At 49.8% G+C, this 14,100-nt stretch overlaps 1 protein-coding gene across 2 annotated transcripts; it reads right to left on the reverse strand.

Annotated features, from left to right (window-relative positions):
- Window positions 1-962: 962 nt before the first annotated feature.
- LOC104979717 (galactoside 3(4)-L-fucosyltransferase) lies at window positions 963-10,822 on the reverse strand. 2 transcript variants are annotated; one of them, XM_010828208.1, is made up of 5 exons: window positions 10,737-10,822; window positions 9,757-9,840; window positions 7,030-7,163; window positions 3,769-3,909; window positions 963-2,399 (listed from the first exon to the last, which is right to left on the reverse strand). In XM_010828208.1, exon 5 carries the CDS (start codon window positions 2,385-2,387, stop codon window positions 1,284-1,286), a length of 1,104 nt encoding a protein of 367 aa, XP_010826510.1. In that variant the 5' UTR covers window positions 2,388-2,399; window positions 3,769-3,909; window positions 7,030-7,163; window positions 9,757-9,840; window positions 10,737-10,822; the 3' UTR covers window positions 963-1,283. The 2 variants fall into 2 exon arrangements, with proteins under 2 accessions (XP_010826510.1, XP_010826511.1); XM_010828209.1 differs by lacking the exons at window positions 9,757-9,840; window positions 10,737-10,822 and having other exon boundaries at window positions 969-2,399; window positions 3,784-3,909; window positions 7,030-7,090.
- Window positions 10,823-14,100: the final 3,278 nt, after the last annotated feature.

Below are 14,100 nucleotides of genomic sequence, written 5' to 3' on the forward strand. Positions count from 1 at the left end.
TCAGCTAATAGGCAGGACTTCCAGGGAGACCCAAGAGCAGCACTTGGAGGCCAGGCCCCAGACTGTGGGTGGTCAGCTTGGAAGGCAGTTTCAGAGCACGCTGGCTGGCTGGGGTCCCCATCCACCCCCGCAGTCTTTTGACTCTGAGGTTTGGGGTGGTGGATTCCTACACCATTCGGGCTGACTCAGCCCAGCGGCCGTGGCAGAGAGGCCAGAGTTCCCAGAAGCCGAAGAAGCTGAGCCTCAGTTTCCCCATCCTAGAAGGCCCTGAGCCTCAGAGAGGGAAATTGCTCAGCCCAGGACACACAGCAGGAAAATCAACTTTGGTGCTTGGGCCTGTGGTCCCTGAAATGGCTTGGCGGGTGTGTGTTTGTGTGTGTGTGGCCTCCTGGGACCACAGCCTCCCTGTCTCCCACCTGGATCCAACCACAAGGCGCTGGCCCAGCCCACCAGAGAATTGGAACATAAGAGCTGCCTTCGCAGAACCCAGGGCTGGGGTTCTCAGCAGTGCATGCCATACACACACACACACACTCACAGGACACAGAGACTGCCACTCACATGGGGCTTAGAACCATGCGCAAACCTCCTTTGGGGGCATGCCCTGCCCCTCCCATATCCCTGCAGTGGGTATAGAAGATTCACTTGTCTCAACCTTGCCCTACGTGACCTCCCAGATAGCCCCACCCCCACTCTCACCTGCTCCAGGCCTCGGTCTTCCCACCCTGCTTGAGGGTTTTTCCTACCTCTGAACACTTGGGGCCGGTCCGTTCTCCCAAGTTCAGGGCCGTTCTGGGCGCCATAGACTTTTGGGCAAGATGTCTGGCTCCCCATCCACTGGATGCTATCGGCCCACCCGATTTGTGACAAGCACAGATGTCGCCAGACCCTGTGAGTAACCCCTGGGAGCAGAATTGCCCTGGGGGGAGAGTGCTGGTGTGGAATAAGGGAGGACAAGCCAGTTTTCCTCAGAGCATTCCCATCTGGAAAATGGTGTTAGTATTGCCTACCTTAGTACCCCAGAGACAGTTCATCAACAGCAGCAGTAAACACAAACCAGTCCACCAGAGCCATCACCAGTGGTCAGGACGCCAAGGCAAGTTCCCCAGGGGCAGCCATAGCCCCTGGCAACTCACCCCTGCCCCCACCAGGTAAAGTTCCTAGCAAGAGAGCTCCCAGGGAGGAAAGACCCCTGGCAGCAGAGGTGCCCAGTAGGTGAAGCCCCAGGTAAGGGAGAGCTCCAGCCCCAGATACTCAGCAGTGCAGGTGCCAGGCTGGCCGGCTCACTGGAACCAAGACGCGATACTGGGCACCGTCTGGTACCTGGGCTCCTGCTGCAGCTTCCAGCAGGCCTTACAGAACATCAGGGCCCAGGAGAAGGACCGAGGCCGCAGTGTCTCCCGCCAGCGGAAGTAGTTCAGGTAGCTGGCATAGTCCTTGTCCAGTGCTAGCAAGTACTGTGCCAGGTCCTTGGGGCTCTGGAAGTCCTCGACGTGGATGAAGGCTTTGGGTGGCAGGAACTGTTCATAGTTGACCCGGCTGGGTCCCAGGACCACTGGCACGGCCCATGCCTGCAGGGCGTTCTTCCACAGCTTCTCTGTGATGTAGTCGGGGTGCAGGGAGTTCTCAAAAGCCAGGTAGAACTTGTACTGGGACAGCTGCTTGGCCATGAGCGCGTGGGGCAGTGGCGTGTGGAAGCGTCCGTACACGTCCACTTGGAGGTGTTGCTTCAGCAGCTTGTAGTATTGCACCCTGATAGAGTCTTTATTCCAGTTGGACACCACCCAGGCCACCAACTTGGTCTTGGCCGAGATGTTGAGCAGCGTCTCCACGGGCTGGCCGGGCCACGGCTCGAGCCAGCCATAGGGCATGAAGATATCTGAGTCCCGGCGGTAGGACATGGTGAGGTTGAAGTAGCCATCTAGGTCCTTCAGTTTCAAGCAGTTGCTGGGTGATTCCATGCTGAACCAAACCCAGCGCTGGCCAGGGGGCCGCGGGGAAGGCGGGAGCTGCATCCGGGGCCGGTTGCTGACCTCCCGGTGGTGCACGAGGACCGCGTCTGCTTGAGGGTACTCGCTTCGGTTGACGGTCAGCTGGCAGTCAGCTGTGCCAGGCCACAACTCCGAGCAGCGGGACAGAGCCACTGGCCGGTTGAATGGCCATGTCCACAGCAGGACACGCAGAGGCAGGTGGGCGGAGGACCCCTCAGTGGCCTGGGAAGGGGCCCCCAGTTCAGAGACCCACATGGGCTTGGGCTTGGGCTTGGGCTTCTCTTGAGACATACGCAGATAAGAGAAGAAGCACAGAGCCAGAAGCAGCTGCAGCAACAGCCCGGGAAGACAGTGGTGCCAGGAACACTTCACCTTGGCGCAACCAGGTGGATACATGGTTTGGAGCAGCTGGGAGGAGGGGAGAGTGAATATGGCATCTTTGACAAGAAGGATAACACATGCCTAGGGACTTCCACCTCATGTGAAGAGTTGACTCATTGTAAAAGACCCTGATGCTGGGAGGGATTGGGGGCAGGAGGAGAAGGGGACGGCAGAGGATGAGATGGCTGGATGGCATCACTGACTCGATGGATGTGAGTCTGGTTGAACTCCGGGAGTTGGTGATGGATAGGGAGGCCTGGCGTGCTGGGATTCATGGGGTCGCAAAGAGTCGGACACGACTGAGCAACTGAACTAACTAAGGGACTTCCCTGGAGGTCCAGTGGCTAAGATGCTGAGGTCCCAATGCAGGGGTCTGGGGTTTGATCCCTGATCAGGGAACTAGATCCCGCATGCCACAACTAAAGATCCTTGCATGCCGCGATAAAGACTGACGATGCCTTGTGTCACAACTAAGACCTGCTACAGCCAAATAAATAAATATTGAAAAAAAAAAAAAACCAATAACACACATGCCTAGCGGGCAGATGTGGGTTATTTCTATTTTACAGATGAGAAAACTGAGGCTAGGGGACTCAGTGAGAAAACAGCAGAGCCGGCCCCGGAGTCCACGCTCTCCTACCCACCAGGTCACGCAACCTCTTGACCGAGGATAGGTTCTAATGGTTCTCAGGTCCCACCTTGACCTTGACTTTGCCCTTGCCCTTGCCCTTTCTTAGCTTCCCCAGAGTCTTCCCCAGCCTAGGGAGAAGACAGGGCTGGTTACTGAGTGCTCCCCAGGGCCCTGGAGTTGAGGCTTGGAGCCAAGACTCCGTCTGGGAGGAGTACAATGGAATTATGTTAGAGGGCTCACCAGGCAGTATACGAGTTGGGGGAAAGGACACTCCTGGTGGACAGAACAGCCAATGCTGAGGCCCGGAGGTGACAGAGAACCTGAACAGTTTGCGGGGAGAGGACAGGAAGAGCTCAGGGAATAAGCACTCAAGACACCTCCCACCCCTGGTCATGCACTAGGGGATTCTGGGTGTCTCTTGGTCCATTCCCTGGTCCTTTCTGTTCCTGCATGCGGTCACAAAGCCCTCCCAGACTCCAGATCCCAACCGCGGGAACGGAAATCTAGGACTTTAGCCCTGTGCCCCTCCACTTCCTGCAGCCACGGAGCTGCCCTTTTTACAGATGAGAAAACAGAGGTTCTGAGCAATAGGTATGTCTTTTGCCCCAAAACACAAAGCTGGAGCACTTATGATCCAGAATCCGAACTCTCCTCTTTTAATGTAATTGCAAACTCCTCTCCCATGTTCAGATTGGCTAGTTGTCCGTGACTGTAGTTTCAGTCTGTCTGCCCCCTGATCCCCTCTCTCAGTGCCTACCATCTTACCTGGGTTTCTCTTACTTTGGATGTGGGGTCTCTCTTCAAGGCTGCTCCAGCAAAGCGCAGCCACCACTGCTTACCTCGGGCGCAGGGTAGCTCCTCTCGGCACCTGCGCTTGTGCGCCTTCGTAGCCACCGGGCTCAAATTCTGAAAGAGATGGGAACACCAGACCACCTGACATGCCTCTTGAGAAACCTGTATGCAGGTCAGGAAACAACAGTTAGAACTGGACATGAAACAACATACTGGTTCCAAATAGGAAAAAAAGTACGTCAAGGCTGTATATTGTCACCCTGCTTATTTAACTTATACGCAGAGTACATCATGAGAAACGCTGGGCTGGAAGAAGCACAAGCTGGAATCAAGATTGCCAGGAGAAATATCAATAATCTCAGATATGCAGATGACACCACCCTATGGCAAAAAATGAAGAACTAAAGAGCCTCTTGATGAAAGTGAAAGAGGAGAGTGAAAAAGTTGGCTTAAAGCTCAACATTCAGAAAACTAAGATCATGGCATCTGGTCCCATCACTTCATGGCAGATAGATGGGGAAACAGTGGAAACAGTGGCTGACTTTATTTTTCTGGGCTCCAAAGTCACTGCAGGTGGTGATTGCAGCCATGAAATTAAAAGACGCTTACTCCTTGGAAGGAAAGTTATGACCAACCTAAACAGCATATTAAAAAGCAGAGACATTACTTTGCCAACAAAGGTCTGTCTAGTCAAGGCTATGGTTTTTTCAATGGTCATGTATGGATGTAAGAGTTGGACTATAAAGAAAGCTGAGCGTCAAAGAATGGATGCTTTTGAACTGTGGTGTTGGAGAAGACTCCTGAGAGTCCCTTGGACTGCAAGGAGATCCACCCAGTCCATCCTAAAGGAGATCAGTCCTGGGTGTTCTTTGGAAGGACTGATGTTGAAGCTGAAACTCCAGTACTTTGGCCACCTGATGCGGAGAGCTGACTCATTGGAAAAGACTCTGATGCTGGGAAAGATTGAGGGCAGGAGGAGAAGGGGACGACAGAGAATGAGATGGTTGGATGGCATCATCAACTCGATGGACATGGGTTTGGGTGGACTCCGGGAGTTGGTGATGGACAGGGAGACCTGGTGTGCTGTGGTTTGTGGGGTCGCAAAGAGCTGGACACGACTGATCGACTGAACTGAACTGAACTGAACTCCTGTGTTGCACATGGAGCTCCAGTCTACAGCCTGAGGCTGTCTACAAGTTCTGCTATCATGGAAATATTATTTGTCTGCCCCATAGGGTGCGCCCCTCTGGCTCTCAAGCCCTTGAAATATAGCAGTTGTGTTGGACGAACTGTTAGCATTAAGCTAAATTAAATTAAGAAAAGCTTCTCTATTCTGTACATTGAAGACAATTTCAAGATAAAAAGTAAAAACACTGGCGGGGCCAGTGGTTTAAGACTCCACACTTCCACTGTAGGGGGCATGGGTTCAAACCCTGGTCAGAGAACTAGATCCCACATGCCCAAGATGAGGCCAAAAACAAACAAACAAACAAACCCAAACGTCCACCCGCACCCCCGCCCCGCAACAAAACCCCACCAAAATCAGCGTCTGATAGCCAATTCAACAACTGGAAATCCTGACAGAATATTTGGGACACCTTGGAGGGGCAAATCTGCTCCCACAGGACATTTTTACAAAGTCTAATTAAAGATCAAGGATCTACAGTGAAAACCAAGTGTCTGGATTGGGTGTGCTATTGGTGTAAGATACACCCAGTTTCTAAGACTTGGGCTTCCCCAGTGTCTCAGCGGTAAAGAATCTGCCTACAGGGCAGGAGACACGGGTTTGATCCCTGGGTCAGGAAGATCCCCTGAAGGAGGAAATGGCAATGCATTCCAGTATTCTTGCCAGAAAAATCCCACAGCCTGGTGGGCTACAGTCCATAGGGTTGCAAAAAGTTGGACACAACTGAGTGACTGAGCACACATTCCAAGACTTGGGATGCAAATGAGATTAAAATTATTATCTCAATACTTCTGTTGATTTCACATTGGAATAATACTAGTTTGGAACTTCCCCGGTGGTCCAGTGGTTAGTACTCTGCACTCTCACTGCCGAGGCTGAGGGTTCGATCCCTGGTCGGGGAACTAAGACACCACATGCTGTGCAGGGCAGCCAAAAAAATTAAAGAAGACTCTGATAGCTGGTGGGTTACTTCTGTTGGGCACAGCTGGCATAAGCCTCCAAGTGTGGGATGGAGGAGCTGGCAGGTGGCCTCGGGTGATGAAAAGGGAGTGGGATTTAGAATTACATGTTCATGCCAGAATTTCTGGAAAGAGACCCAAAAGACAAAACCTTTGAGGAGGTTCAGGAGGCTGAACTCTGACCACAACCTACTTTATGCCGCTGGGGTTTGGGGCCACGCACAGAAGGTTAGTGTGTGGAAATGCACTTAAAATGAATATATATTTTTTTGTCCTGGGTTTATAGCAACTCCTCCTAGGAGGCACTGAGGCCCTTGGCAGGGAGGAGGATCCTGGATCTGGGGATGGGGGTTGGGGAGGTCAGGGCTGAGATTCCACCCAAGTGGAACCTGAGATATTTTTTTCCCAGAAAGGAATTGAAAAATGCCATGATGCCAGGACACCATAAAGATCAGATAAACAGAACAAAATCCACCCCCTTCTCCCCACACCTCAGGTCGTCTCCCCACGGAATGGGGTGGGAAAGAGGAAGGGCTCTGGGGTGCTAATGGGGGCCAAGAAGCAGTGGGGGTTCTAAGCCAGAGCTTTGCCAGAGACAGATTGACAGAAATGGAGAGAAACGCAGCTCCTCCTGGTTTGGCAAATCAATCAGAACTGCCCACACCTGCTCCACCTCTGGTGCACCTGGTACCCAGAAAGACCCCTGGGAGGGACTTCCCTGGTGGTCCAGTGCCAAGGATAGGAATCTCCCTGCCAGTGCAAGGGGCACAGGTTCAATCAAGATCCCACGTGAGGCAACTAAGCTGGGGTACCACAACTACAGAGCCCGAGCTCTAGAGCCCTCGAGCGGCGACTGCTGAAGCCGTGTGCCTATAGCCCATGTTCTACAAAAAACACCACAGTGAGAAGCCCGCACACGACATCTAGAGAGAAGACCCTGCTCGCCGCAACTAGAGAAAGCCCATGCACAGCACCAAAGACCCAGCACAGCCAAAACACCAAAAATGTCTGGGAGTACAGCCTGCAAGCCCTTCCCAGGGGGCATCACTGCCTCCAGGGAGAGGGGACGTGTTCCCCAGGAGGCCTTACCTGGAGGGGCAGTGTGCAGGGCAGACAGCAGCCGACCAGGAGGCTTCGGGCCGAGGAACAGTTGGTCACGCTGGGAGGGGATAAGGCGACTCCAGGGAGAAGGAAGTGGACAAGTCAGTCCAGCTCCACCACACCTGCAGTCAGATGATATAGGATATGCTGTCACGCAAGCCAGGCCAATGTTTAATAGCAAAGGTGGGACTTGACTAATCTCTCCCACATGGCCTGCTGAGGGAGGGGTGGAGGGAACTGGGGACTAGTCACTGCCCTGACCTCCCGTGTGGCCTCCAGGCTTTCATGGCGTTGGGCATAGAGTTGACCCATCCATAAAGGGAAAGGGCTGACCCAAATCACTGGCTCTCAAAGTGGTTTCCGTGGCAGGGGAGGGGGCACCAGGGGTTCCTTGGAGTGGGGGAGGGGCAGGTGAGGAGAATTTCAAGCCTCCTACCCTCCCTTCCCACAGATCCCACCTCTTCATTCCATCTCAGCCAGGAAATGTTTCTTGAGCACCTGCTGTGTCAGGCCCCAAGAATATGGCAGGAAGCAAGTGGGTGAAAGAGATAACCAGTAAGAAAACTTGTAAAAAAAAAAAAATTACAGATTGCAAGGACTTTCTTGGTGGTTCAGTACTTAAGAATCCACCTTGCAATGCAGGGGACATAGGTTCAAGCCCTGGTTGGGGAACTAAGATCCCACATGCTGTGGAGCAAATAAGCCCTTGTGCCAGACTACTGAGCCTGTGAGCCACAACTAGAGAGTCAAGGAATCACAACAAAAGGACCTGCATGATGCAACAGAGCTCCTGTGTGCCCCAACTAAGACCCAACACAGCCGAATAAATAAATACTCTTCTAAAAATGTCTATTGGATCAATACTAAAATTAAATACATTGCAAAAAAGAGGTTGCAGCCTGGTCTGGACTTCTCCTGGATATGTGAGCTGGGGGTTAAAGCTCCATTAGAATTCTCTAACTAGGGCTTCCCTGATGGCTCAGTGGTAAAGAATCTGCCTACCACTGTAGGAGACATGATCCATTCCTGGTACAGGAAGATCCCACATGCAATGGAGCAAGTAAGTCTGTGTGTCACAACTCCTGAGCCTGTGCTCTAGAGCCTGGGAGCCACAACTACTGAAGCCCATGCACCCTAGAGCCCATGCTTCACAACAGAAGCCGCTGTGATGAGAAGCCAGTATACCGCAACTAGAGAGTAGCCCCCGCTTGCCACAACTAGGGAAAAGCTTGCACAGCAAGGAAGACCCAGCACAGCCAAAAACAAATAAATAAAAACAATTTTTTAAAAGAATTTTCTAACTAAAAAGCAGTATGAGAGAGCTTTCCAGGCAGAAGGGACAGCCTGCGCAAAGGCCCTGAGACAGCAAGGAGTGGCAGCATTGGAGGGGATCCAGGAAGCCTGGGTGTTCAGGAGCAGGAAGTGAGGTCAGCCACCTTGAGCTGCATCTGGCTGTGGTCAGAAATGGACATTTAACACAGGGCAACAGTGGGGCCATGAGGAGCTTCCAGTGGAGCTGTCGCCGCCACAGACTCCTGTTTGAGGTGCTCTTTCAGGCTGTCGTGTTGGGGACAGACGATTGGGAGGGCAGGGAAGCAGGGCAGAGGCAGGGAGGCTGGGAGGAGGGGGCTGCGGCGGGTGGGTAAAAGCACGAGGGGCGGCTCCCATGTACCACAACTCCTCTGTTCACAGATGAGAAATCATGTCCATGAGGCTGCTTCATGCTGCCTGGACATCCACCATCTGAGTATCCAGTTAGTTCCAGGCTGACGGAGGCTCCAGGAGGCTGGGTATCCACCAGGGCAGGGCATTTGTAATAGGGAAGCGTAAGTCTTGTTTATTTTTTTTGGCTGCACCATGGGCTTTGTTGGATCTTGGTTCCTACACTACAGATCAAACCTGCATCCCCTGCAGTGGAAATGTGACGTCTTAACCACTGGACCATAAAGGAAGTCCTGGGAAGAACAAATCTGACTCTGTATTAAGGCATAACCCTCCTAGACTTCAGACAATATTACAAAGCTACAGTAATGAAGATAGCATGGTTCTGGCACAGAAATAGACACATGGATCAACGGAACAGAATAGTGAGCCCAGAAATAGGCCCACACACCTATGGTCCATCAATCTTCAACAAAAAGGCAAAAATATACAATGGGAAAAGACAGTCTCTTCAGTAAGTGGTGCTGGGAAAGTTGGACAGCCACACGTAAATCAATGAAGTTAGAACATTCCCTAACACCATATACAAAAATAAACTAAAAATGGCTTAAAGACCTAAATATAAGACGTAACATCATAAAACTCCTAGAAGAGAGCATAGACAAAACATTCTCTGACATAAGTTGTACCAGTGTTTTCTTAGGTCAGGCTCCCAAGGCAATAGAAATAAAAAACAAAAATAAACAAATGGGATCTAATCAAATGTACAAGCTTTTGCACAGCAAAGGAAACCATAAACAAAATGAAAAGACAACTTACAGAATGGGAGAAAATATTTGCAAATGATGCAACTGACATGGACCTAATCTCCAAAATATACAAAAAGCTCATACAGCTCAACAACAAAAATACAACCCAATCAAAAAATGGGCAGAAGACCTAACTAAACATTTCTCCAAAGAAGAAATACACATGGTCAGTAGGCACATGAAAAGATGCTCAACATCGCCAGTCATTAGAGAAATGCAAATCAAAATTACCATGAGGTGCCACCTCACACTGGTCAGAATGTTACCAAAAATGGAAGTCTGTGTGCCCGACGTACAGTGAGGTCCATCAATTCTAAAACATTGGAGTCTGGAACAGAGAAAGGTTTATTACAGGGCCATGGAAGGAGACGGCCATGTCCTAAGAACCCCCAAAGTTACTGAAAGCTTTCAGCTGCTGCTGCTGCTGCTAAGTCGCTTCAGTCGTGTCCGACTCTGTGTGACCCCATAGATGGCAGCCCACCAGGCTCCCCCATCCCTGGGATTCTCCAGGCAAGAATAGTGGAGTGGGTTGCCATTTCCTTCTCCAGTGCATGAAAGTGAAAGTGAAGTTGCTCAGTGAAAGTGAAGTTTCAAAAGTGAAAGCGAAGTTGCTCAGTCGTGTCCGACTCTCAGCGACCCCATGGACTGCAGCCCACCAGGTTCCTCCGTCCATGGGACTGTCCAGGCAAGAGTACTGGAGCGGGGTGCCAAAGCCCCTTTAAAGCAAAATGTGAGGGAGGGGTGTGGTGAGTTATTGCAAACTTCTTGGTGTCAGATTCTTTGTTCTTGAGGTCAGGTCATGGTCAGGTAATGATGTTCCTGTAAATCTCTACCAAACGAATGTCATTCTCCGTCCTAACAAAAAAGGGCCAGGTCCCAAGACAACTGACACCTTCCAAGGTCCCCATCCGGGCTTAGAAGAGGCGAGGCAGAGCTCAGCTGGCAGCTCCCTCAGGGCCAAGTCCCCAGACCCTGCACAGCTATCATCGCTGAGGGAGCCAGGCGCCCAACTCAGCTGGCCCTCAGGCTCCTCAGGTCGCCAGACAGGGAGAGCAGGTCCCCCAAACTGTGACCCAGGCAGACGGTCACTGCTATTAGCTTGAAGGGACAGGGATGGAGGAGAGGTTCACTGCTGCCTCAAGGCCTGTGGGTGGGCCTTGCTGAGGGCTCCGGAGCCCTGCAGGACACAGGCCCCAGGCTGATCCCTGGGACCCCCCAGCTTACCTGCTGGCCCAAGGCCGGGTGAGCAGGAGGGCCTCGAGGAGAAGGCTGGGATCTGCCTCTTACCTCATTCTCCTCCTCAGAACTACCACTCCACGCTGTCTGAATCCATTCACTGTCAATTCTTGATGGTTGGTTGCTTATGAGGCATCAGCCAGTGGCTGAGCAGCATCCGTTGTCTGGTACAGGGTACAGAGAAATCACGCACAGAAATGACTGTTTGCATCCAGTACTGGATGTGCTCAGTGGCTCTGTTACAATTCCCCCCCTTTCCTTTGATACTCCTCAGTCTTGAGGATAACACGGGAGTATGTTTAAACTCGGCAGAGGAACTTGGTTTTAGAGGGACTCAGTTTCAACCTCCAATTCCATTTCATCCTTCCCCATGTCTTTCAGGGAATGGGGTGATGAGCGCTCTAGCTACCTCCTGCCAAAATGGGGCACAGTCCCACCTTGATTTGGGGAACGGCTACCAAGTTGAAAATACCCCTGAGTTCCAAGTCCTGGATCTGACTCTTGTGTAGAAAGATCTTGTATAAATTCAGGAGAATAAGCCTGAAAACCAGTCTGAACGTGGCAGCCTGGGGGAGGCTTGTTGTGAAGTAGCCCAAGTCGTAGAAGTATAGTTTGCCAAATTGCTCGAAGTCATGAGTAACTTGAAAGGAAGGGCTTCCTTATATCTCCAGATATCTCCAGACATAGGGAAGAGAAAAACAGAGATAAAAAATCAGTAATATTCCAGACAGAATCCATAAACATTATAACCATATATAACAGTTTAATCAGTAACCAATCCTTTTGTTACCCTTATCAAAACGATAAGGTGCCAGAACACGGACAAGAACAACACGTCAGAAAGGCCCTGTAAAAAGTGGTATTTGGTAATGGAGGGCTGTCCCTTTTTGCTATAAGAGTCATAGCTTGTCCCTGAGTTGCTTACTCTTTTCCCCTTGATCTTCCTGCTGCCAAGGGATTGTCTCAATAGAGCTGTGTTATTTCAGGGGGCAAAGTAAGCAATACTGAATTCAGGCTTTCATTATGCTTTTATGAAAACCAAATTTTTCCAAAGCCAGTACTTCATGTCTACAGTAGTAACATTTACCCATACAGTAAATCCTCAAAAGCTTATCACGCCTTTGACAATACTTCCCATGTAATTCAACATACCAAATAAAACTCGTTAAGTACTCCTCCTTGAGATGTCTTACGGGTCCCCTGCTGCTGCTGCTGCTGCTGCTGCTGCTGCTGCTGCTGCTGCTAAGTCGCTCCAGTCGTGTCTGACTCTGTGCGATCCCATAGATGGCAGCCCACCAGGCTCTCCTGTCCCTGGGATTCTCCAGGCAAGAACACTGGAGTGGATTGCCATTTCCTTCTCCAATGCATGAAAGTAAGTCAAAGTGAAGTCACTCAGTCGTGTCCGACTCTTAGCGACCCCATGGACTGCAGCCTACCCGGCTGCTCTGTCCATGAGATTTTCCAGGCAAGAGTACTAGAGTGGGTTGCCATTGCCTTCTCCAACGGCCCCCCTAACGAACCTCAAAGTTACCTAGAGGTCAAAAGAAATTTAATTAAAATTTGATATTTTGGAAGTTTGTCAAAAAGTTTCAAAACACTTGGTCAAATAAGATCATTGGTCACTGTAAGACAATACAAATATAAAGATTACATAAATTATGGCACAAAGTCTGGTACTCAATAAATACTTAATAAATGCATGCATGCATGCTGAGTCACTTCAGTCATGTCCGAGTCTTTGTGACCCTATGGACTGTAGCCTGCCAGCTTCCTCTGTCCGTGGGATTCTCCCGGCAAGAATAATATAATCTCAGTTGACCATGCATAAAACTCCTTTTTAACTCAAAACATATATCCTACTTTCCTACTTAATACTGAAATTTTTTCCTTTAATTAATGTTAGTAGCTTCAATTGTATATTTATATTAGAATCCTCAACTCTTAAACACCTTAATTTTTAGTGAGAACCAACAGGTAATTGTAAACTGTCACACCAGCATTTTCTGACTGGAAACTTATGCTATAGTTTTCCTCTCCTAAGAAGGCAAAGGTTGGTAAACTTAGATTCGCCCAGCAACCAATGACCCAGATAGTCAATGAATTCTTGCCATTTAACTTAGTTCAGTTTCAAGTCACCAAAATCCGGAGAGGCTATTTTAGACAGACTTATCATTTCATCATATCAAGTTATTGATATTTTCTTTGCTGACTAATTTGTAACAGATATAAGGTCTTATTTGATCTCTAACAAACCAAGGTACAACGAAGTGTCATACATAACAAACCAACAAGCTTAAGCTAACTTCAGCACCAGATATCAATTCAGTACTGAGTATTTCTCAGATCACGAGTACTTGAAATACATTTTGGCCAATTCTCTAAATATTATGAAGTATTTAATTTGTAAGCACTTCCTTTTGGGGAAAGCTGTATATTGTCACCCTGCTTACTTAATATATATGCAGAGTACATCATGCATAATGTCAAGCAGGATGAGTCACAAGCTAGCTAGAATTGAATCACAAGATTGCCGGGAGAAATATCAACAACCTCAATATGCAGATGACCACTCTAATGGCAGAAAGCGAAGAGGAACCCTTCCTGCTGCTGCTGTTAAGCCGCTTCAGTCATGTCTGACTCTGTGCGACCCCATGGACTACAGCCTACCATGTTCCTCCATCCATGGGATTTTCCAGGCAAGAGTACTGGAGTGGGGTGCCATTGCCTTCTCTGAGAGGAACCCTTAGTTCCTCATTAAGCCTCTTGATGAGGGTGAAAGAGGAGAGTGAAAAAGCTGGCTTAAACTCAACATTGAGTAAACTAAGATTATGGCATCTGGTTCCATCAGTTCAGTTTAATTCAGTTCAGTCGCTCAGTTGTGTTCGACTCTTTGCGACCCCATGAATCACAGCACACCAGGCCTCCCTGTCCATCACCAACTCCCGGAGTTCACTCAGACTCATGTCCATCGAGTCGGTGATGCCATCCAGCCATCTCATCCTCTGTCGTCCCCTTCTCCTCCTGCCCCCAATCCCTCCCAGCATCAGAGTCTTTTCCAATGAGTCAACTCTTCACATGAGGTGGCCAAAGTACTGGAGTTTCAGCTTCAGCATCATTCCCTCCAAAGAAATCCCAGGGCTGATGTTCAGAATGGACTGGTTGGATCTCCTTGCAGTCCAAAGGACTCTCAAGAGTCTTCTCCAACACCACAGTTCAAAAGCATCAATTCTTTGGCGCTCAGCTTTCTTCACAGTCCAACTCTCACATCCATACATGACCACTGGAAAAATCATAGCCTTGACTAGACGGACCTTTGTTGGCAAAGTAATGTCTCTGCTTTTGAATATGCTAT

The sequence above is a fragment of the Bison bison genome, unplaced genomic scaffold, assembly GCF_000754665.1.
Source record: "Bison bison bison isolate TAMUID 2011002044 unplaced genomic scaffold, Bison_UMD1.0 scf7180017864492, whole genome shotgun sequence".
Taxonomy (NCBI): domain Eukaryota; kingdom Metazoa; phylum Chordata; class Mammalia; order Artiodactyla; family Bovidae; genus Bison; species Bison bison.

Bases quoted from the DNA above. Each gene is read 5' to 3' on its own strand.
- LOC104979717 (XM_010828208.1), bottom strand. From the start codon at position 2,387: ATGTATCCACCTGGTTGCGCCAAGGTGAAGTGTTCCTGGCACCACTGT.